Genomic DNA, 26065 nt, shown 5'->3' with positions numbered 1-26065 from the left:
TCTTCTGATGGACCCGGCATGCCCCACGGGGGGTTACCAGAGCCGAATGGCCTTAGAAAAACCGATAAGGCTCGAATGGTCTAAAGGGCTTAAAGTCACTCGGTGCACTGAAGGTGTTACCAGGTACCCAGACGAGCTGGTCCCTGCAGCCAATCTGCACCAGTTTTCCAGGACTTTTATGCAATCTAGTACAAGCTTGGAGCTTACCTTTACGGCCGCAATAGACTTAATGGCAGCTCTGCTGTCCGAGCATATTGATACGACTGTATTGCGGTGTCCGCAGCTTAGGATTTTCTGTGCGCATTTTAGTACAGCGAATACTTCGGCCTGGAAGACAGTGGCGTGCTTCCCCAGCGAGTATGCCCTACTGGCATGTGGGATGCCACCACAAAGCCCTGATCCAGTTCTGTTATTCTTTCTGGACCCATATGTGTAGATGGTTCCCCTATTTAGCAATGCATGTCTGTTGGAATGCTGCCACTCCTCTCTACCTGCAATGTGCGTCACGAATCCCTCGCAGTCCACTGTCACTGGAGCCATGCAGTCACTGCCCATCAGAAGGAGAGGACATTCCTGTATGGCCCGTGACCAAATTTTTGCGTGACCGGTCTCGGCAGCACGTAGTTCGCCGAGGACGTATAGCCTGTACGCAGTCCTCATTGCCTCGAATTGCATAACGAGGTCTCTGGAGGTTGGACTCTGTCCAGTTGAGCACGAATTTTCGCGAAGTAAACTCGAAAACAACCAAGGTTTATAAGTTATTTCCTGGATACGACCTACACACCCGATTTAGGTCCAACTTCGCCATCTTCATTTGAAGCGACATATTTTGCCAGCGAGCAGAAGCTCTAGAACCTCAAGAGTTCGATGTTATGTGTATATGTAACAACTGAAAGATCCACAAAGTATTTCTGCCACCCAGCGATACACACTACAGCAGAATTTTTACATGACAAATGAGAGAATAGAGAATTAACTTTTAAATTGCAACGGATGGATCTAGATCGTTCTGGTCTGTAGCAAAAGCAGTTGGTCAAGGTTTCTGTAGGTCAAAAATTCCACTATTGATAGGGAAGATGGCAATTGCTATGACCGCAATGGAAAATGCGGACTTGCTAGGTCAAATGTTCGGATCAAACTCCACCGTATTCCCCCAAGGCAAAAATCGCCGACTTTTAATAAAGGCTTTTTCGATGCCAAAGATACTTAGTCTTCCGTCACCGAGATCTTGAAAAAGTTCTCAAAGGATTGAACACTAACAAGGCCATCGGTCCGGATGGAATACCGCCAATAGTATTTAAAAAGTGTGGTGTTAACACCACCATTATGCAATCTGTTTTTTCTTTCATACAGAAGTTTGCTTCTTCTCTGGAGGCTGGAAACTTGCACGGATACAATCGATATTAAAATATTAAATTAAGACGCTGGCGATCAATTATCGTCCGATTACTTTAGTGCCAACAATCGCTCAGGTAATGAAGAAACTTTTCAACCAGTAAATTTTCAAATACCTAAAGTCCACCAACATTATTAGCGATCATCAGTATAAATTTCCAAAAACACAGGTCTACTGGCGATCTCTTGGCCTTGTCGCTTGCTATCTATTTGGATCGAGGCTCTCAAGAAAGATGGTGATTCTCGTGCAGTAGCTCTGGATATTTCAAAGGTATTTGATAGGGGCTGACATGAAAACGTCTTAAACAAACAGTTTCTTCAAATAAATCTTTCTAAATTCTTATGGTTGGCCATCAACTTTCGTTGCTTGATTTAGAAGCTTCCCCGAGAACCGATCCATCCAGGTTGTCGTTGATGGACACACCTCGAGAGGTTTCAAATTAGCGCTGGTGTCCCTTAGAGATGCATCTAATCCTCTACCCTCTTCCTGTTATATATCTTCTCGAGAGGACTTCTAATCCAATTTCAGCCGACACCCAGTGCCATAGGCGTCGCCACGTAACACTTTTAATTCCGACCTTAATAACATTTTGTAGTGGGATTAGTACAAACTGATTAAGTTTAACGCAGGTAAGACCCCTCCCTCTGCCTGCCCAGCCTTTGCCGCCCTAAGTCTGTAATGTCCGGGCTTACTTTGCCGCTGTCTTTGTCTATTCGCTTGTTTGTTATGAATGGTGATTGGAAGCAATATGTCTTGGCATCATCATGTAGCGGGAATAGCTAAAGCGGCTTCTCAAAAACTTGAGGAAAATTTAATTTATTTTTCATCTTTCTTTAAAATGAAAAGGCTCTATACACCAACAGCTTTTAACGCTTTATAACGCTCAGATTCGTCCAAATCTTAAGTATTGCTCTCACATATGAATCTCTGCACCGAAACACACTTGAATTTGTTTGATTCCCTCTAAAAGAGAGCCATACGTCTTATAGGAGATCCAGAGATAACTAGAAGCTTGGACAGTTTGACTCATAGAAGGAAGGTGAAGGACTTGACTCTGTTTTATCGATACCATCACGGTTGATGCTCTTTCGAACTGGTTTATTTCATTCCACCTAAAGCGATACAAACAAGATCTACTAGACAGGCAGATGCGATTCATAAATATCGAATGCATCTGCGATCGACGACTATAGCATCGCTTTATCGAAACTCCTTTTTATAGAGACGTGTGAGTATATGGAATTAACTCTCAAAGTACGTCTTTTCCGAACATTAAAATTTGCAAAACTTAAATAGAAAAATATCGGCAGACACGTTCGTAACACTGGTGCTACTCGTGATACTCGAGTACCATAGGGTTTACTTTTTTGTGGTGCCAGTGTATTTCGTAAAAACAGAATCAAAGTTTCCCAGCAGTATTCTGTAATTAACACACTCAAAAGTTTTAGATACATCACAGAGTACTGCTGCTAGAAAAAAGAAAGAGTGAGAGAACCTCTTTTTACTTGAGTGTATGAAAACCTATGACTTACACATTTCTAATCATAAAAATATTTACCTGGAACTTTAGTTAAAAACATTTGAATAAATATCCCATTCGGAGCCAATTGATGTAAAACACATCTTAAAAACTGATGTGCAACGCTAACTGCTCCTCCTGGTAAGTGTACACTGCTCTCACTTTGCCACGGATATGACGCATTTGTAGCAATTCTAAAATTTATATTAATGCCCATTTTTTATGTTTAAAGAAAGAACGTATTAAGTAAGTATACTTACTTAGCCACTATACTAAGCATATCAGGCAATAAAGGAGCAGCTATACTGGGTTCTCTATGAATAAATGTTCCTAGAGCTACAATGCAGAGTCCAACTTCTTCATCGCTATATATTTCTCGAACTGTGCCACATTCGGAGCATCTTTCCTTAACGCAGTCCTCACCTATCCTGTATGAGCTGTGCTTGGAATCGTAATTTGCTAAAATTAATACAAAAATGAGCCCAAAACAGGCTTGGTTGGATTATTTAAAAGAGATCGAAGCCAGAAAGAAGTTATCCTTTTTTGTTAACCCTACGTCTATTAACACCAGTACAGACTGGGTAAAAGAGGATTACCATAGGATGACTATCAATAGTGGGAGAGGTATAAAGCAAGTCCTATTCGAATTTTCAAATCAAATAAATATCTTATAAGTAAGAACCACACAGCTTCAATAACTGAATATAATATACTCCAAAATCCCAAAAAGAAGAATTCTCTAAAACCAACAATCTAAAATCAAAAACGCACATTTAATCAATGCCAAATTCTATCTATGTGTCTCTTATAGTCAGCCTATAAAAAGTGAACCAAAGACAACATAAGATAAAAGAGTAAGAAGTATAGGCAGTAACTTTGCGAGCTATGAGAGCTTAAGTAAGAAAATTGTCTGCAAGAACTTTGTAGCGCACATTCATAAAACTTGAATATTGTGGGTAATGATCTTAACCGCCGCGGGAGATCATCGACGGGTACGTTACCGCGTGACATCTTTAGAGACACGTGAACGGTTCACGAATCTTCCGGAACCATAGTCTAACTAGTATATAAGCAGCCTTTAGGCCAGTTCACGTCCGAATATTGGCGCGAATCGATTGAAATAAACATTCAATCAGAAAAGAACGAAATGATAGCAACCGCAGACCAGACGGAGATTTTATATGGTACACAGATGGATCCAAGAGCGACAAAGGAACGGGAGCTAAAATTTTTGGAGAAAAACCTTAGCATGAAACGTCGCAGCGGAATCCGCTTGGAAGACCCAGTTTTTCAGATAGAAATATTTGCGATACTAGAATGTGCAAGGAAAAACATTAGGAGAGCATACACTAATAAGCAGATCCTAATAATAACAGATAGCCAAGCCGCCCTAGGGCCCTATCGAACCCTAGAATTACTGGTTTGGGAATCAAATCTGGTTTGGGAATGCCTCATAGGACAGAAATGAGACAGCTGAAGAGAGAAAACACCTTTATGAACTTTGAAATAGACGACAAAATAACTAGAGACCTGCTTACATTTGGGAGGAACAAACTCAGAATACTGATAGGTAGCGGAACGAGACACATGGCCGCTAAAGAACACCTGAACAGAATTGGAGTGTATAATGGAGACCTTAATTGCCGATTATGCGAAAAGGAATCAGAAACAGTCCCACCTGTAATTTGCAACTGCGAGACCTTGTGCCGCAAAAGATACAAAAATATTTGGGAAAGACACACTGGACCCAGAATCACTAGGTACCACAGCAGCAAAAGACCTGTACCGGCTGGTACAGGGCAGCGAGTTGCTAGGTTGGGTAGTATATGTAGATGTATATCGGGGTGAGAATAATAAAGCTTTAGGCTGAGGTGTATTCGAGCACAATAGACGAACCCCAAAAGAGGAAAAAAATCGAAATAAATAGTAGCTATAAGTGTGAAATAAATCAGTTAACAATTTTTGTGCATCGAGTGTTTTAATTCACACTTAAACGAACAGCAAACACGCTACAATATAAATCAGAAATGCCAATGAGACATCTGCGTAACCGATAAAGTCGTCGCGTTAATGTTCGACTAAGCCGCAATCCACACGTAATTACTAATACATGAGGCTGTCAAGCCTATCCGTGACTTATATCCTATCCACTAGAGATAAGCGTATCCGTAAAATGATGTTATATTTTTACTCGAGTTTTTGGTGTTTACAGTTTTGACGTCCTACAATTGCTTCAACCTATTTTTATGCCGTGATTGTAAAGGGGTTTTCGAATCTCATAGAGGCCATTAAAATTAAAAGCTTAAATTAAAATATTGTCCTTATTGGCGAAAAGCTCGAAGGTAAAACCCTGATTCTCTTCCATATATACTAGGAAACCTTGGTGTTCCAAATAATTTTGGCACTGACTATTAATTAAAACGCCGCAATAGTCACATTTAAAATATGTGAAACCCGGGATAGATATTCTAAAAAGAATGGTACAAAATAACAACTAGTAAAAAAAATTTGGTAAAAATTCAAAAATAATAAAAAACAAATAGAACAACTGACCAAAAATACGGAATGAAGTTCGAATTAACCAACCGTGTTTTATCCGTGTTTACCTTACGTTAGGTACGTAAAACTTTTTGGGTCTCTTATTCGCTGATAGCAATCACGTGGTTCCAACGGATCCGTAATTACGTATCAATGTGGATTCAGGCTGAGAGTTCCAGCACAGATGTAAATAGCTGCGTGCGGAGCTATTTACATCTGTGGTAGCAGCTATGGTAATAATATTTTCGATAAGATTAAGAAGGGATGTTATACCTGCTGTATGATAATGTAAGGGACTTGTCACAATAAAATCATTTTTCTTTTTTTTCCAGCATATTTATGGCGAAGGATATAAATGATTTTTAAATGATCAAGTGTCTATACTAAAAATGCCATCTGTGCTTACATCACGTAATTAACTTTAGCTTACCTTGTACTTCTGTTTTAGGAGAGGCAGTCTGTGAATTTAGGAAAACCCATCCGCTTCCAGGAAGTTTCGGTTTCTGTTGATTCAAATTTGCAGTCAAGGGTGCCGCTTTTCGTATTCTTTGTCGGTGATTTACTATAACATCTCTGTGATTATCTACTTTTATAGTTTTTATGTAATTTTCTAATCCAAAACCATTTACTTCTGGTTCATACATATTTGGCGGACTTTCTAAGGCAACTTGCTTTATTAATTTTCTGGGACTTTGGGTTTGCGACGTGCTAGGTTGCTCAACGATTTTTTCTGGAGTTTCTAATTTTTTTACAATTTTTGAGTTTATATTTAGCGCTTGTTTTACCTTTTCTACTAAATTCGTGATATCTTTGGTATTTTGTCCTATTGGAAGAAGTCTTTCTTGCATTGGAATTTCTAATTGTGGTTCTGCAGGAGAAGACGATTCGTCGAATTCTGAAAAATAAATTAAATTCAATAATATACCTATATTTTTAAAGATAGATACTTTAAATACATGCTTCTTGGCATAAGCGCTATGGGACTTTTTAATTTTATTTTTGACTCATAAGGAAATTAATGATTATTGATCCATACTAATAAACGCCAGTGCGTACATACCAGGTGATCTAATTGGTCCAATCGGTAATAGCCGTTCTACGGCGGGGGTCGATAAATGATTGCATTTGTAATTTTCATAATCTAATACAGGAGTGGATACAGGGGTTATAAAGGGTTCTATAACTTTTTTATTTCTTCCTAGGGGTGTTTGTCTTGAAATAAAGGTTGATTCTGTTAGCCTGTGAGACTCCGTTGAAACGGTTTTGACAGTCTGGATATTTGAGCCTATAAACGAAAGTAAATACAAAGAAATATTGTTATAAATATTCTAGCTTACCGTTACAGCCACTACTTTTAATTCTTGCACAAATTTTATTAAAATCAACTTTATTTGCTTTGGTCATTTCTTGAAGTTTGTTATCATACGATTTTAAAGATTCATCTTCACTTCCTATAATCCAAACAGGGCGGCCTTTTGTTGAACATAATCGCTTCATTTCGATCATACTATCTTTTGGAGATTTTGATATTAAAGCCTTTTCTCCCGTATGTTTGTTTATTACTTGACTTGAGTGTTCACTCATGGCTAAAAAAAAACATCTATAGAATGTGAGCTTTTAAAACTAGGAAAAGGCAAAAAGTGGATAAGCTGATAATTCAGAATGAAGATAATTAGCCCTAAAAATCTAGCTAATGAAGTTTCTTGAAATTTTTGGGACAATGCTCTGTTGTGCAATTATCCACCGAGAGTTACCAGAGTTTATCTAAAACTACTTTCTTGACGTCACAGAAATCGGTTCGTATTTTTGCCTTTGGCGTCTGGGTCGAATTTATCAATTGTCATTAATTATCTTTAATCATTCAATAAAAAAAAGTTCCGATGTACACGGTGTTTCACTAAGCTTGGATCGCGGGTATATCTTGGGTTGACATTATAAAAGTGGCCAAGAAAAAATGCTTAAAATAATTTTTCGGTTCAAAATTTAGCCATTAGGGGGGCAATTAAAAGGTCAATAATTCAATTCTTATTTTCTTCGGAAAATGTCATCTTAAGGTACTTTTCTTAATAATATTAGAAACCTTGGAATATTTGGTCAAAGACTTATTGGCGTACCGACCTTTATAAAGTAGGGGAAGGTAGTGAAAGTGTAATTGTTTAAATGGCAATAACTTTTAAAAGACTTTTTCGATTTTGTTCAATTTGGGCTTGTTGAAAAGTGAAATGTAAGTACTTTTAAATATTGCATTAGTTCGCGAAAGTTCTTAGTAAAATTTGTAGGAGGCGTCATTTGAATTAAGAAGTTTTACTTTGATTTTTCCACAAAAAATTAAATGGCACGGCATAATTTTGATAGCAGAATCTAAAAGATGATTAAGTTTACTAGACAAAACCTGAAAAACGCTTACTTTGCGAGTCATTACCAAAAAATGAATTTTTGACGCGTAATACGGCTATGTCACTTGGAATTATTAATTATTGGGTTTCTTCTGTTTATTTGGTACCTCAATTCGCAATTTAAACGCCTAGATGCATCGGACACATTCAAATTATGTAAATAAACAATTTTTTTTTTAATTCGGAAATTGTTATAATAAAAAGATAATTCAATTAATTACAATTATATAATTAATTTCAACATCCTAATCATAATCTAATTACAATTGATACAGTGAGGACGCGCAAGTTGGAACAAATTCATTTAAAATTCAGGGGTCTGTTCGAAAAAAAAACGCTTGGACACGTTAATTTTTATTTCTTGTCGCGATTTTGACGAATGATCATTAAACCTATATAAAATTATAATAAAAATACTACTTAAAACTAACCTTCTTCAAAAGAATCTTGGACGCTTCCTTGCAAAGTGCTATCGGATATATCGCTTTCGGGAATCGCAATTAGCTCACTCTCTGTATCATCATCGGTAAAAGTTTTATCTGTTTGCCTCTTTCCGCCTTTTTCCCATTTTCGATCTGTAGATTTTTCATATATGTTTGTTTCTTCCCAATGTGTTTCCATACTTGTCATCGATGACGGTTTCGTATAAGACACTTGCACTTTACCACCCTTAGAACTTAAAGATACTTGGATTGATTGACCATCTGATGAGTACATGGGCGAAAGAGGAGGGGTTACTCGTTCCGGATGATCAATTTCAGTACCCAGAGATGGTTGACTAACATCTAAAAATATATATATATATATATATATATAGCATAATTTGCAAAAAAATTGAGCAATCAAAGAAATAAAGTCATATACCAGGTATTTTAGAAAAATGATTCAACAATAAAAGTTTAATATTTTTAATTAAAAAAAAAATAATATAAATTATTACATTTTAACGTGGTTGATATTTTCGTACTTTGTATGGTAGAAAATAGTTTAGATTTATATGAACATCTTTTAAAGCGTTTTTACGGTATAAAGTTTGATTTCAGGGCTCCAAATGAGTAAAAAGTTCCATGCCAACTCCATGGCATTCTATTACGACGTATAAAACAGGGATCCTTCGCATTATTCGCTAAATGTGAGACTTAGTTCATTAGTTTATTATTTAAATAAATTAATGAAGATTTCAGTATGCTGGTGTGGCTCACTAGAGCACCAGACTTAAGCCCCATTGATTTTTTGTGGGGGCACATAAAAAGGAAATTTTCCAGTACTCTACCTAACACATTAGAAGATCTGCGAGCAAAAATCATTGACATGTGAATGTTTCGCATTGTAATGCAACTTTTCAAGGATAACCTGAAGCACTGTATGGATGTTGGTGGCGGCAGTTGAGTATTTACTCAATTAACACGGTTCAAGTCAAATTAACGAATTTTTGGCAAACGTATTGTTGATTTTTTAATTTTATGCATGTGATGCCTTAGTTTGGAGCATCTAGTTAAGTATACATGCTCATTCAGTCATTTTAAGCACATCTTCTTTAATCCCCTCAAGGAGTCATTTTCCCTTAACTTTATTAAGCCCGAAGTCACTTAATAATGAAAGCGACAGTTTTCAAGTTAGTATGGTCTGTAAGATAATATTACTTTTAAGACACTGCATGATGGAAATTGTATGTATAGAAAGCGGCCCCCCTTAGGACAATGTGACCATGTTGTAATCACAGAAGAAACTCAGTTTAACTGTGCGACTAGACCAACTAAAAAATACAAAGGTGACTTTTGAAAAAAATTAAAACTTATCTGAGTAAAATCTCTTAGCAGGATCTAACAAAAGATATGAATGCTACAGTAAGATGAAACTAACAAATTTGTGCTACTCAGAACTGGTAAAGTAAATCTAACGAAGCCTTGGATCAGTGTGCACCTTTCTGGCGAAACAGACAAACAACGTAACCTCCCAAGCAACACTGTTATATAGTACATACGTTTATTTAACTAATTGTTCATTTAAAAATAGTATATAATTTCTAACGTATAAATAATATACGTTTTTCATACATATTTCATAAAGTATTTTATACTACACGTATAATATACGCATATTATAAGACTTTATCTTTATATCATCCTAACATCGTACGTTTATTATAGTAAATATATGTTACTACTTTTTAATTTATACCTAAAACGTATATTGTATGTATATAATAACCCCTTTTTGGCATATCGTCAATTAATAGCTTAATCTTTAAATGATTTGACTTAAAAAGCACTGCATTATGGGTCCCCTACCAAACTGATTATTGTGATTTTCAGGGCTTTAGTCAAAAAGTTAATGAAAATAAACATATATAATACGTTTTTCAAATGAGTATATAAATGATATACAGTATACCTTTGCTTGACCCTACCGAATCTGATCAGATTATTATACCAATCATATCATGCACACACACACTTTTCTGCAACAGGTGGTATTTAAATGATATACAGTATACGTATATATTCTATTCTCAAAATCGCAAAATGTTGTCACGTGATCTATTTTACTAATCACGTCAATGTTTCTAAAATAGCAGCTCTGGACGTCATTGTCTTTCACCAACGCTTACCAGTTGTTTCGTTGTTTGAAAGTAATCGATAAAGTGTGCCCCTGCGTTGGTGCTTTTGCTAAAGGTAATTAAATATTCTGTTTTATGTTTCGTACAATTGGCACAACTGAAATTTGTCAGAATGACCAACATCGAAAGGACACAATCACGGAAAATGGCAGCCGCCTAGTAGTGGTCATTTACTTTTCATTGATTTGGCAGTTCAGGTATATTTAATAAGTTCGTGGGCAAGATATACAGGGTGTTTCAGAACTATGGGATCAAACTTCTAGGGGTTGTTCAGTGCAACAGTAGAATCCATTTGAGTATAGGAACCCATGTCCGGAAATGTCACTACGCCACTACGGCCCTAAGCCGCGTTTAAATTTAGAAAAAATATTAATTACCTAAATAGGATCTGATGCATTTATTTTTACCTTTTGTATATGATACCATCACAACAATTATTCAAAATGTCTTCCTTCAACCTCAATACACCGATTTAAACGCCGCACATGATGTTGACGGACTACACTAAAAATTTGATCCTCGTTTTGAATAATTTCAAATGCTGCTGTTATTCGTTCAATTAAATCTAGCTCTGATTCTACTGGAGTTTCGTAGACTAAAGACTTTACATGTCTCTACAAGAAAAAATCGAGCGACGTTAAATTGGGTAACCTAGGAGGCCAAGAAACTGCTCCACCTATGGCAATCCAACGGTGCCCAAACCGCTGAGCCAAATACTCGCATACTTGTACAACAAAGCTATACATCATGCTGAAACCACATTTGCTGTCTAACGTTTAGTGGAACATTTTCAAGGAGTTCTGGGAAAACTTCCTCCAAGAAACGCAGATAAATAGGTCCTGTTAACCGTTCCGGTAGAAGGTATGGTACAGTTAAATAATCATCAACAATGCCTGCCCATACGTAGACAGACCAACGATTCTGATGTTTTCTTGGAAAAATTGCATAAGGATTTTCTTCGTCCCAAACATGGCTATTCCTACTATTAAAAATACCGTCTCTTGTGAAAGAGGCTTCATCGGTCCACAAAACATATCGTAAAAAATTTGGTTGTGCAATGATGTGATCCAGAAGCCATCGACAAAATTGAACTCTAGGATGATAATCGGGTGCAGTCATACCTCGAACTTTCTGGAAGTGGTAAAGATGGAGTTGTTGCTCGTGTAGTACCCACCAGACAGAAGCGTTACTCGTATTCATATTCTTAGCGACGTCAAGTGTGCTATTTGATGGTTCATCGGCAACTTGCTGAAGCACCTCTTCTTCAAATTCGACCGTTCTTACGGTTCAAGCAACACCAGTATCATGCATCTTGGTCTTAAACATGCCTGTCTCAGCGAGCCGCCGATGAACCGCAATAAACTTTTTGTATCCAGGATGCTGTCGTTCGGGATAACGTCCATGATACAACCGCGATGCTGCTCGTGCATTGCAGTTTATTGCTACGTATTCCAAATGCATATCCGCCAACTCTTGATTGGTAAAGTGTTTCATTAGCAATAAAAATTGTAAGCTATAAAAGTTTTAAACATGACATTGAGAATTGACATTGATAAGCGTTGATTTTAAACAATTGTTGTTATGGTATCGCGTACAAAAGGTAAAAATAAATGCAGCAGATCTTATTTAGGTAATTAATGTTTTTTATAAATTTTAGCGGGTCTTAGGGCCGCAGTGGCGTAGTGACGCATTTCCGGCCATGGGTTCCTATACTCAAATGGATTCCTCTGTTGCACTGAACAACCCCCAGAAGTTTGATCCCATAGTTCTGAAACACCCTATATTGCGATATTTATACACAATATATTAACTGTCAGGTATTTAGTATAACAGGTGTACACGTGAATTGGGTTTACTGTCATAAGTATGACATTGACACTTGACGTGACAATTAGAAGTTTAGGTTTAGGTGACAGTGTGATGACGTTTTAGGCTACAACAATGTGCTTCTTAATAATTATTACAAGTATATCATTTATCTAATAATAAACTGTTCTTTATTGTTACAAAGTAAATATTACTTACTATACCTTACCACTTAAAGACCAACGAATATAGCGCAGTCGAGGTAAAAGCGTCAAAATAAATAAAATATTAAGAGATTACCGTAGGGCACGTGCCTCCCAAAAATTGGATACCTTCAGTTTGTCTTAAAAACTTGGCCAAAAAATAGAAAATAATAATGGGAGACAGTAGAGCAATAAGCCCAATGCAGATAAATGGAAATATTGCAGAAAATTTATCTGTAGTAGCCGTTTTAAAAATTACTTGAAAGTCTCTGAGGCTACCAAGAAGTACAGTGTGCTCAGCTGTGGAAGCTGTGAAGCAACAGTCTATGGAAAGTTTTGGCTGAAATGCAAAAAGAAAAATCACTTTTCTATATTGTGCAAAAATTCCGTGAGGAAAATGAGATTAGTTTAATCACAGAAAGTAATAGTTTAGAGTCATTTATACATATATATTATCTCAATTGAAAATAATTTCCAAAGTAATAATATTACAGTAGTTCAGTTCAATAATTACACATTTAAATCAAAAGTAGTTACAGGTGCCATGTACAATGTTCTGTCAATAGATCCTTTGAAATATTTAGGGTTATAGTCACGAACTTATAAATATACCTGGACTGCTAATGCATATGGCCACGATACCCAAAAATGACCACTGCATGGTGGCCGCCATTTTTATAGTGGTTAGTGTTGCCAACAAAAAATATATTAAGTAACGGTAATGAAGTTGACGACTCTGACGTTTGACTGCACCCAAGCGTGTCGTCGACAAATCGTTAAAAACTAGGCAATCCGCAAGACACTTACGATTGAAAATTTTATTTAGAATCAGTCAGATCGAGTAATCGTGTCGAATCGTGATTTTAGAATCCCAGTACAGGTGTGCACATGAATTGGGTTTTCTGTCATAAGTATGACATTGACAATTAAAGGTTAGGTTAGGACGTTAGGTTTGAGTGTGGTTTTAGGCTACAATCATGTGCTATACCTGTTTTTTATTGTTACAAAGTAAATGCAACTATGCCTTTTCACTTGAAGACCAAATAACATTAACCCACACACAAAATTTTAATTTGTCTACAAAAGTATTGGCTTAATTTATTTATTTAAAGAAATAAATAAATAAATTGCATTAATAATTAAGTCATTATTTCAAAAATATCCGATAATATAGAGTTTTAGTTTCTCGTTACCTCTAGATCTTGAAGCCTGCTGTCCCATAATAATTGTATTTGGTATCCTTTTACAGTGATGATGTTGAGAGTCTAATGTATTTAAAATTATTCTTATTAAAGACGTAATTTGCATATTGTGCGGCTGTTGATTAAATTGGTACTAAAATAAAATAAATATCATATATTTATAAACAAATAATTGTAATTTGACAAGAGAAAAAATTAATATGATTAATAAATAAGTACATTATTTGTTTACCTTATATAAAATTACAACAAGAGACATTAACCAATTTTTCCGTAAATGGGGCTCTAGAACCCATAAACTATAAAGAGGTTGTTGAAAATCCATAGAGCTAGATATATAAAACGGTGAAGGAGCATATTGAAGAAGAATTAAGCATGTCGGAAAAAGGATTCTCCCCATTAAATGATTTTGGTCCATAACTTGAGGCAGGTTTGCCAAAAAAACGTTAAATGCTGGCGATGCCCGAAGACTTTGAGGTGGAAGGTATATACCACGATCAGTTTGGCTGTAACCTAAAAAAAAGAAAAAAAATAATTACTCTTATTAAAATGTTTAAAAATACTAGAATTTAATTTCATATTAAAACACAGAATTATCAAATCATCAAAACACTTTATCAATCCCTCAACCCGTGTTTTACCAATAATGTGAGCATTTTCGGAAGAAGATTAATACTTAGCTACGACTACACATGACGTTAGCAATTTTCAATACTAAAAATGAGTACAATAGAGCGCGAATAGGTTAAAAGAGTAGCTAAATCATACAATGAACTATAAAAAATTAGAAAATTGTCCTCATTTAAAAAATGATTCTTAAACATATCTAAACTTTCAAAAGCCTAAGATGTCTTAAGAATTTAAGACTTTTCGATACCTCTATAATTTAAAAAAGTTATAGACCTTTCACAAGATCTATAATTCACTTCTCAACTTCTTAATAGTCTAAAATAGACTAAATCTTCTGGATTTTTCTACAGGTTTTTTATTTTACTTAACTTCGGGGTATTATTATCGACACCCTATGGCTTCATCTTGTAGCATATATTTCTCAGGTCAAAATAAATTTTAAAAGTATTATTTTAACGCTTGGTACCCTGAGATTTTTTTGGGATGCGTAACCAAAACTCAACCAAATGTAAATCTGGATAGGGAAGAGTTGGACATAACCGGCTGCCCCTTAATTCTTCTTACGGTCTGCTGCCATCTATCAGCCAATATTAAAATTAGTGTCCCTAAACCAACAACAGTCGCGTGTGCTGTGTATTCATTTCTACATCATTTGAGTAATCTGTGCCGGAGCAGTAACATCTCGCCTGTTTTTTGGTGTAGTAAACTCGATTTTTAAAACATGTTTATAGTTTTTTTTCTTCTACTGAATAACTAATAACCATTTCAAAATTTAATACATGTAACCTAATACACTCATCGGCAAAAATATTGCACCCCCACTATTTTATAAAATTAAAATTAAATAGCAATATTGCACAATATTGCAATTATGTATTTGGAAGCGTTAAGAAATTTCTACAAAAATAAAAAAATCAGTAAGCATAAACTATTGACTATTTTTAGATTATTTGCAAACTCTTATCAGGAAGGCATTTTTGATGTGCTATAGTACTTCAGTTAATTAAAAGTAGAGAACAGGAAGAAAATAAATAAATAATGTCTTTATTATACCAAAATGTACCAAGACGAACTCTAGCCTAGCTAATCAACTTAACCTCTAATTACATGAATACAAATATATACCAAATTACATCGATAGCAGATATAGAAAAAAGATAATAGAAAATCCGTAAGATCCATAAAATCTATCTTGAGTTGGAAAATAAGCAATGACATAATACATTTTCCCTTTAAATTATAAGGAGATCATCTGTAACGTAAGAAAATGCGATTTTGATTTTACTTTAAAACCAGCAATGGACATGCACTTAAGTGAATTCGGAAGTTCGTTATCCATCGAAACAGCATTAAAAAGAAAACATCTGTGAAATAAGGCAGAATAAAAACCAGGAGCCAATAATTTACTTATACATCTTAGATTGACGTCGTGCACATCTCTTCGAAAATTGATTTTTTCACGAAGGTAAGCAGGGGAGGATGTACCAAGCAATCGATGCACAAAAACGGCCAACTGATGAAGATAAAGATTCTCCACACGCAACCATCCAAAAGTACACATTTTTTCTGAAACTGTCAATTTTCTTAAGTTAAAAATGAATCTACAGCACTAATTTTGAAGCTTCTGCAAACGATACAGGGTGACTTTATCTAAACAAGGAACATAAACAATGTTACAGTAGTTCATAATAGGAAGTACTAAAGACTCGCATAATTTCTTGCGTACTTTGTAGTTAATGATGCTTCTATTAGCGTACAATGTTTTGAGTGCAAAATAGGATTTTTTAATTACATCAGAAACGTGCATTTTGAATCTCAAGTCCTCCTCGAAAATTACACCAAGATTTTTAATGTTATCAATTATTTTTAATTGCGTTCCCCAAAAATAGTTGTAAATTATCCAAGACGATTTTTTTCTTATTTTTAGAGAAAAAACACATTACAGAACACTTGCTAGAATTTAATTTTAAATTATTGCTCGACGAAAACACATGAGAAATCATAATTTATTCTACTACAACCCCCCAATACGTCATCAGCTTTAAAAGAATAATACATTTGCGTATAATCCACAAAGCCCTGAATATTGCAATATTTAACAACCTTATACATGTCTGCTATGTACATTAGAAATAAGATAGGACCCAAAACGGATTCTTGGGGTACCCCAGAAGTTATATAAGAGCGGTTTGAGTAATCTTGATTTTCTAATACCACAAGTTGCTTTCTTTCAGAAAGATACGACCTAAAGAAGTTTAATGAATTATTATTGAATCCATAATAGGTCAATTTTGCTAAAAGCAGTCTGTGATCCAACGTATCGAAAGCTTTAGAAAAGTCAAGCAATACGAGCGCCGTAGTATCACCTCTATCCAAAGCCTCAGAGATTTCTTGAGTAACTTTTAACAAGGCAGTTGTGGTGCTGTGCCGCTTTCGGAAACCAGACTGGCCCTGCGGGATTATGTTATTTGTGATAGAGTGTGAAGAAATCATAAAATTGTGGCTGAATAAACTTTTCCGAAACTTTCGAAATTACTGCAATAATGTATATAGGTCTAAGGTCGCAGTAGTCTTTCTGACTACTGATTTTAGCTAAAGGCATTATGAGAGAAGTCTTCCAAACACCAGGAAAACAGCCTCTTTCTAAACAGGAGTTTATAACATGAGTCAAGTGAGGTGCAAGACGTTGAATACAATGTTGGAGCATATTCGCTGAGATGCAGTCACTACCACAGGCAGTAGATTTGAAGTCAAAACTATTTTTGAAATTTCTGCTACAGTGGCTAAGCGAAATGAGAACTGGAGATCAAGACTAAATGTATGATTAAGAAAATATTCGACTGTCTCTGGGCAGTTATCTGAAGGACCATAAACTGATGAAAAATAATCATTAATTTTGACAGGATTTTGAAGGTTTACAGGTATAGTAATGGTTAGAAGAATTTCTGAGACTAAGGTTTTTTATTGCTTTCCATAGTTTTTTACTATTGCTGCTTTTTGATGAAGTTCCAAATGTGCTTTTTTTTCCCGCCTAATCATCCCCACCACCGAATTTCGTAGTTGCTTGTAGAATAGCCAATCGGGTAAACTCTCAGACTTTTTAAATCTCGATAACGCTTAAGTTTTTTCTTTTATAAAGAGTTTAACGCTTTCAGTAATCCATTGAGTAAAAGGTTTAGAAATCCTTAAGGTAATTAATGGGGCATGTGTCTCAAATAATGCTGGACAAATACTCGACTTTTTCACCCAGACCATAAATATGGTAAATATTATCCCAATTTAAAAAAAAAGCTAAAATTGCAGTAAGACCTATATTTTATTTGTCACAAGCTATTGCATGGTGATCGGAAATTAAATTAGCATTCAAAGTATAAGAACGTACGACACTTGTGGGTTTGTTAAAATAAATCACATCAATTAAAGTTTGTCTATTAGCTGCTACACGAGTAGGCTCATTTATTACCTGGGCAAAATCATATAAGAAAAAAAGCAGTTCAACAAAATATTGTCTGAAAAGTGATTTACATTGGAATCACCGAGAATAATAACAATATCATATTGTGAACATGCAAGGGATAAAATATCGTCAAAATAACAAACACAGTGACGTAGATCTCCCCTAGGAGGCCTATAGAATGAGCCAACAAGAAAAAGTTCCTTTCCTAAACGTAACTTAATGAATAAGCACTCGAGATCAAGGGAGAAAAATCTATCATCACTAAGCCAAATGTCAGAAATGCACATAACGTCAATTCCAGCTGATACGATCACATCCGAGAGGTAATCAAAACCTGTAGACAATGAACGCACGTTAAGGTGACCAAACTTAACATGACTTAAGGTTTCAGGCATATAAACTTAAAGTTAATCAAAGATGGCCAACAACTTATTCTCCAAAACTCACAAAAAAAAAGAAAATGAATTAAAAAAAGATTAGATATATGACTTTCCTTTAAGCAATATACAGGGTGTCCCGGTTCATGTGGGAAATCTCTCGGATTCAAATAGAACATCGAAAAATAATACCGAACGTTCCTATAAAAAAAATTCCTACAGGCCTTCTTTACGAAGATACAGCCTCCTAAAGGACGCTGCTGGAAATTGGTTTTTCATAAATTACTTTTAAACTACCCGGTAGAATTTAATAAAAATTTTAGGTGATGAACACTATTAGGGACCTCTTAAAATGACATCCTTAAAATACATTTATCTTGTTTAATTTACCAGGGGCGGACTAGGTTGTACACTTTAATGCGTATATTTTTAACACTCGTATGCTAAAGTCTAAAAAAATAAATTTGGATACTTTGAGCCCTAGGATAAAAAAAAGGTACTCTTGTTCATTATCGATAAAATGAACCGTTTTGGAGAAAAAAAATAATAAACGAGCCAATGTTTTTTTTTTTATTTTTTTTAAATGAGATAAGTACGCCAGTTATTCAAAGACCAGAAAATTTCGATGTAAGTCACTTAATTTAAAAAAAATAGGTACATGTTTCTAAAAATACAGTGGTGTCCTAAAAAATACTTTTACAAAATATTTCTTATTTATTATACGTTTATTTCTTTTTTGTTATTCTTAAGATAAAAACTAAACATAAAAAAAAACTAAAAAAATAATGTAAACCAATTTTATTGTATTGTACCTGACTTATTTATCGGAATTTTTGCATTTTTGAACGCATTATTGTTACAAACGTTGCTATACTCCAAATTTAGCAAATACCTATCATTTTATCAACATATTCATCCTTTATTTGATAATATTTTTTTAATTTTTGTATTTTTTGGTAACTTTTAACTTAAATTACGACGAAATATGGAGTTTACTTTTATTGAGTATGCAGATATGCATCTTATGTATGGTCTGGCGTCTTGCAATGAATTGGAAGCAAAAAGATTGTACAAAGAAAGATTTCCCAATCGCATTATTTCGGATCAGAAAACATTTCAACGTGTTGATCAACGTCTAAGGGAAACTGGTAGGATTCTGTTTTCCACTTAATGAGGTAATACTATTAAATTTCCTTAATGCAATTTTAGGATGTTTTGAAAAAAAATAATGATCGGAGGAGAACAGCACGTATAGTGCAATTGGAAGAAAATATTTTAGACGCTGTCAGCTACAGCGTCCAACGAGTCCAACTTCTACAACGAGTACTCGAAAATTAGCCGCCAGCTTCATTCGTCCAAAACAATTGTACATATGGTACTTCAAGAACAACTGTTGTACCCATATCACTTACAAAAAGTGCATGACTGCTGCCCAGAGATTTTGCTTCTAGAATACACTTCGCAAACTGACTGTTAGATCAGCAGCGAAATAACCCTAACTTTATCAGCACGATTCTTTTTACGGATGAAGCAGGGTTTACCAAAAATGGAATTGAAAACTTACATAACTCGCATGTATGGGCTGATGAAAATCCTCGTGATACTATTATTTCTCATCATCAACATCAATTCCAATCAATAAATATCTGGGCAGGAATTATTGGCAATTTTTTGATTGGGCCATTTGAACTGCCACCACGTTTAAACGGAGAACTTTATTTGGAGTTCCTCCAGAACAATCTTCCAGATTTATTAGAAGATTTGCCCCTTGCAACCCGCCGAGATATGTATTTTATGTATGATGGAGCCCCACCCTATTTTAGCCTTGCTGTAAGACACCACTTAAATAATACTTTTGAAAACCGTTGGATAGGTAGAGGAGGACCTATTGCTTGGCCTCCTCGGTCTCCCGATCTAACGCAATTAGATTTTTATCTATGGGGTCACCTCAAAACCTTGGTGTATTCCACCCCAGTCGATACTCGGAAAGAACTGCTCCAAAGAATTACATTTCATTGTGATAATATAAAAAACAATCTTGGGTTATTGTGGCGAATGCAGCAGTCCTCAATTCGTCGTGCCCGCGAATGTGTTAGAGTTCACGGAGCCCACGTCGAACCTACTTATGAAATTTTTAATAATTAATTGTTTATTGCTCGTATTGAAGAATTTAACTTTTGTTCACATATTTGGTTTTTGGCATTTTTTTGTAAGTTGTTTTTTCTAATTTAAAAACATACACTTATCATAGGTTTTTTTTCTATTATTTTGTAAAAGTATTTTTTAGGACACCCCTGTATTTTTAGAAACATGTATTATTTTAAATTAAATGACTTACATCGAAATTTCTCTATTCTTTAAATAACTAGCGTACTTATCTCATTTAAAAAAAAATAAAAAAAAAAATAAACATTGGCTCGTTCATTATTTTTTTTCTCCAAAACGGTTCATTTTATCGATAATGAACAAGAGTACCTTTTTTTTTAGCCTAGGGTTCAAGGTATCCAAATTTATTTTTTTTAGACTTTGACATACAGGGTGTTAAAAATATACGCATTAAAGTGTACAACCTAGTCCGCCCCTGGTAAAGTAAACAAGGTAAATGTATTTTAAGGATGTCATTTTAAGAGGTCCCTAATAGTGTTCATCACCTAAAATTTTTATTAAATTCTACCGGGTAGTTTAAAAATAATTTATGAAAAACCAATTTCCAGCGGCGTCCTTTAGGAGGCTGTATCTTCGTAAAGAAGGCCTGTAGGAATTTTTTTTATAGGAACGTTCGGTATTATTTTTTGATGTTCTACCTGAATCCGAGAGATTTCCCACATGAACCGGGACACCCTGTATACTTAGAAATCACTAAAAAAATAGAATAAAACTGAATTATATAAACTAAAAAGAGAAAATGTTTCAATAATAATAAGATGAAATAACAGTTTTTTTTTTCACTTATGTGGCTCTGTGTCCCACTACATTACCACTATATTACGCAAAAATAAAAATGATATAAGTATAGATTCTTTTGAAAGCTAGCAATAATCCCGAATGCCAAGAACTTAAAATTAGTAAGGATGTTAAAGTACCTTTAAATAGAATTCAAATCGTTCTCATTCTGTACACGATGCACAAAACCCCGATTTTTTATGTAAACATTGCCATGTGAAATCCACACATTTTGTTTAGAAAACCGAATAAAATACCTGGAGCTGAAATTTCGACGTTTACAGGTGCATAAATTATTACACCAAGAAGGTGTATCGCGGCATTAGATTGCTGATTAAATATTGTTAGGAGTACTGTTAGTAGAATGATTCAAAGACTTGAAGAAACTGGCGATGTTGCTTTGCGACCTAGAAGTGATTGAAGACAAGTAACAAGTGAGCGAGAAGAACGTTATATTGCTCAATATGCACGTAGAAACTACTCAATTCCAATTTAAACTCACCTACAATCGTGTTATATCAAGACTTTTTAATGTTGTACTTCATCGCAGGTGGCCGCTGAAAGTGTCAGTATTAATTCACCAACAACGACAAAGTCGTGTTCAATGGGCTAGACTAGAGAATATCAAGCCTAGTTGTTACCATAGTGGAGATATGTCATTTTTACAGCCGAAACAAGAATTGGTAACTATGAAGAATAGCGGCTTTTACAAAAATCCGTCAAAAATGGTTAGATTTGGATATATATTATTTACTGAGAGTAGCAGAAAGCCAAATTTTATCATGACGAGGGTGTAATCACGCGTTAAGTCACTCACAGTGGCATGCGGGTTACGTTTGTCCAATTTGAACAATATTAATGCTATGAGACCTGGGTAATCAGAGTAATACTGTTTTCGATTAGTTTTGTCAACAAGCAGGTGGCAACTAAGGTGAGGTTGGGTTAGCGACAAGGCTTAAGCTACAAACTGACAAAATGCAGTCGACAATAAAACTTGCAATACCATACTCAACCCAACCTCACTAGGATAGTTCAAATGGCACTAAATGAAGCTGAAATGGCCAGATTAGAGTGGGCGAATTTATTTTTTTTCTTTTTTCCTTAAATTTATATTTTTTTATGTAAAAATCATTACTTTGGCCAAAAACATGTTGCTGAGCTTTTTTCATGTTTATTTGTCCAATAAGTTTCTTTTTGCAAAAGTATTGAAATTAATGTCACAATAAAAAATAAATAAAGCGTGCAAGACTTTTGCCGGTGAGTGTATATTACTTTTAATTTGGCCAAAAATCTTGAATATTATTTTAAAACATTAAAATTTAAATGCTATTTAATGTCTTGTTTACGAATTCGATAAAAATAAGTACCTAATTTTATCAGACTTGTTGTTACTTCTAGTTTCTGCAGAGGTTCTTTCACTTTAAGTTAACTACAACATGTCGCATTATAAAAGAAAAATTACTCGTCAGTAGTGGGCTCAAGAAAGCATGCAAAATGCAATGGTTGAAGTGCAAGAACATAGAACACGAAAAAGCCTCTCTTTAAAAGATCGTGTAAAAAATGGCAACTTTGTTGAAGGAGCTAGTAAGAAAGGTACGGATCACCTTTAATTTATTTCTGTTTTCTTATTTTAAATAAAAAGAATTTTATGTCTGAGCTGAGACAAGCCTTTAGCCCTGCCCAAGAGGACGAGCTAGCTTCGCATATCTTGCCAATGAAAAGCAGACTATTCGGATTGACTCTATCTGAACTAAGAATTCTTGCCTACGAACTAGCCGTACCGAATAATATCAACAACAAATTTAATACAGAGAAGAAAATGGTTGGTAAGTGTTGGCTGTATTTGTTTTTGCCACGGCATTCAAAGCTTCGATTAAGGACTCCAAAAGCTATTTCAATTGTACGACCTATAGGATTTAATCGAGCAACAGTAGGAAAGTTTTTACTCTGCTAACCCAAGTTTATGACTAACACAAGTTTTCTCCTGCGCGCATATGAAATGTTGATTAAACGGGAATTATAACTATCCCCAACAAGCTATCTAAAGTTGTTTCTATCAGCGGAAAACGACAAATTGGTGCTCTGGTTTCCTCCGAAAGAGGAATCTTGGTTAACTTCGAAATATGTATGAGCGCAAGTGGTTTCTATATGCCTACAATGCCGATTTTTCTTAGAAAGCTTCCAAACGCAGAGCTTCTAGACCACGCACCTCCTAGAATATTTGAGTTCCACCCAAACTGAAATCGGCAGTTATGCAAACTGCAATAAATGGCTTCAGGGGGAAATTTATTCCCTTAAACCTGAAGTTTTTTCTGAGTATATGTTTGCCTCCTCAAAAACTATAGAGCGAGAACTAAATATACAAGAAGATGAATCTTCGATATCCAAAGCTGTTACCTCGACCTATGAATTCAGCCCAATTAAGCTGTAACTCCTTGAACTCCCACACTGCAAATCATACTAACATCTCTTCTAACTCTCACCACTAAATCTGCTAGTTCACAAGCAACATTACGAAGACCAATATGTGATTTTTCAGTCTCTCCAAAAGAGGTTTTTCCGATCCCCAAGGCAACCAGGAAGACATCCAACGATAAAAGGAGAAGAGGAAAGGCTGCTGTAATAACATCATGCCCTTATAAGTCTGATCCAGAAGTAAATTTAAAAAATATTCAGTCGGAAAAAAAATTAAAGCTAAAAGAACCGGACAAAAAATGAGAAAACGTGGTAGGTAAAAAAGGCTGCACCAAAAACCAATTTTGTTTCGAAATAACCGATTGCAGATTCGGATAGTTTGGAGAAAGGAGATAACAAGATGCGTGTCTGTATTGTATTAAACTATTTTCAAACTCTAAAGCAAAGGAAGGTTGGATAGAAAGCAGTTTCAACCAGTTTGCAGTTAATGTTAATTGAACTAAACTAAAAACAATTATAAAATTTTGACTGCATAGACGATAATTTTGTTTGTTTTGGGAACTAGCTCAATTTAATTGATCTTAAATTATATGGAAACATAATGTTGACAAAAAAATGATAAACTAACATAACGCTCATTGCTCATATCATTGTTATCAAAGATATCCATCTGATGATGGGCGTCGTCACCGCCCATCAACGTCCAATGAGAGCTGGAGTCTTTTCGGTATTATGCACCGCATTTTACTCGCCCTAAAGCCTTAGCATGAGGCAACCTTATGAGATTATGGATCTTGCTCCCAGACCCTTTCTGTCCCTAGCTGATAGTCAGCTGGACCTGTTCAATCTGATAACTAGGTCGTGCTAGTTGCTGTGCCCCGGAATACTCTTACTCCGCTGCACGGATGTGGGTCGAAATTAAGAAAAGTTTCTAAAGTAAGTTGCTTTAAATGGCTATTTTCATCTGAGGATTATTTGCGTGGGTGGTAAGAAAGAGAAATGGTAACGAGGGTGATACATTTTTAAATAAGTTTAACGATTGAAAATTTTCTCCTGAAAATGCTTTAGATGTGGGATGCATGTTGAGTGGTTAAGGAAGTGATTTCCGTTTGAAGCTCACATTAAAGGTTCCGCATAGTCCTTAATTTTATTCAATGTGTTTAAGCAATAAAATCTTAAAATATTCTTTGAATGTTTTAGGAATGTTTATAAATTAGGAAGAGATAAAATTTAACCTCGATAAAAATTAAATGTTTGAATCTTGATGAACTTAATAAACCTATTGCAGAGCAGAAAACTTTTTATATTATAATAGTAATGAATGTAACATCTACAAACAGAAGAGAGTAAAACATGGTGTTTATACTGAGAAGCAAGGCCGTAATTTTTACGATTTTTTGATACCCATTTTAATTAGCAAATTATGATGACAAATTAAAACGTTGATAATACATAAATTTAGGAATTTTGGGCACTTTCGACTTGAATACCATTATCCTAATAAAACCTTTAAATATTAAGGTGAACTGATGATCATGTAATATATGTTTTTAAACAAATGCCTTTTAAAAAGTGAAGTAAGTAGAAACATAAGTTTAAACTAAGCTAACGAAAAATAGAAAAATACTTCAGAAAAATTTAGGGGTTTAAATAAATAATAAATGGAAAATAAAAATAATTCATCAAATTTTATAGAGCAGAAAGGTTTTACGTAGTTGAAAAAGTTTTAAAACTTTAAAATATTAAAACTTTTCATATTGCTAACAAACCAGAGGTATTTGAAAGTTTAGCTATAATTGACACATAAAAATTCATCACTGACAGTTCATTGTAGAATTTAGATACTATTTATGACATTTTGAACTGCGAAATAAATTTCAAAATTTATGCAATTAGACCACGTACAGTCTTGTAAGTCATAATATATACTAAAAGTCATAATAGAGGAGGTAATTTCTGATAAAAAAAGTTCATGTAACATGAACATAGTCTAATTCCTTATCGTATTCATGTAATCAGATCGGCACAAAATTTATGACCCGACAAAATCTTTATTTTTTGCAAAACAAGTATAACAAAACAACTCGGCACGGCTTACGACTTTAAATATGAAAATTAGCCCCAGAAATAAGAATCTTAAGAAAAAAGGGGTTAAGATCAGAACTACGCGCAGGCCACGGATATTCACTAGAGCTATTTATGAATATAAACATCGTCTAAGTATTTTCTTACTTGCAGTGAATAATATGCTGCTGCACTATTATGTGTATACCAACTATTAAGTCTTAAATTTTGTAACGAAGTTACTAAATTTTCTGTAATTCTCTTATTTATCTATAGAATTACTCGGTTCTTTTTCCAACTTAAATTAATAATTTTCAATATTCATATTGACAACTAAGCTTTGCCCAGTAAAGTTAGGAAAGTTTCTATTTTGTTAATAAACGCGCGACCGCATTAATTATTAATTTATCATCGGGTTTAATACCTCAGCACCGTTTGTGTCCGTACCACTGCTGTTACCGCGTTTACTGAGTACCGCGCATGTCCGTTCTTTATATAA

The 26065-nt window shown here is 34.8% G+C and overlaps 1 protein-coding gene across 10 annotated transcripts in view; it reads right to left on the bottom strand.

The window, feature by feature from the left end:
• LOC126748529 (protein unc-79 homolog) overlaps positions 1–26065 on the bottom strand; it is a 218350-nt gene that overhangs the window by 24806 nt on the left and 167479 nt on the right. For all 10 annotated transcript variants that reach the window (XM_050457825.1, XM_050457826.1, XM_050457829.1 and 7 more), the window contains 8 exons: positions 13913–14193; positions 13672–13813; positions 8281–8634; positions 6791–7039; positions 6514–6738; positions 5884–6348; positions 3176–3374; positions 2955–3109 (listed from right to left, as the gene is read on the bottom strand). In XM_050457825.1, the coding sequence (XP_050313782.1) occupies positions 2955–3109; positions 3176–3374; positions 5884–6348; positions 6514–6738; positions 6791–7039; positions 8281–8634; positions 13672–13813; positions 13913–14193 (2070 nt within the window). The remainder of the gene's footprint in view (positions 1–2954; positions 3110–3175; positions 3375–5883; positions 6349–6513; positions 6739–6790; positions 7040–8280; positions 8635–13671; positions 13814–13912; positions 14194–26065) is intronic.

Source organism: Anthonomus grandis, chromosome 22, assembly GCF_022605725.1.
Source record: "Anthonomus grandis grandis chromosome 22, icAntGran1.3, whole genome shotgun sequence".
In the NCBI taxonomy this organism is placed as follows: Eukaryota; Metazoa; Arthropoda; class Insecta; order Coleoptera; family Curculionidae; genus Anthonomus; species Anthonomus grandis.
This window is presented reverse-complemented; position numbering and strand designations above follow the sequence as displayed.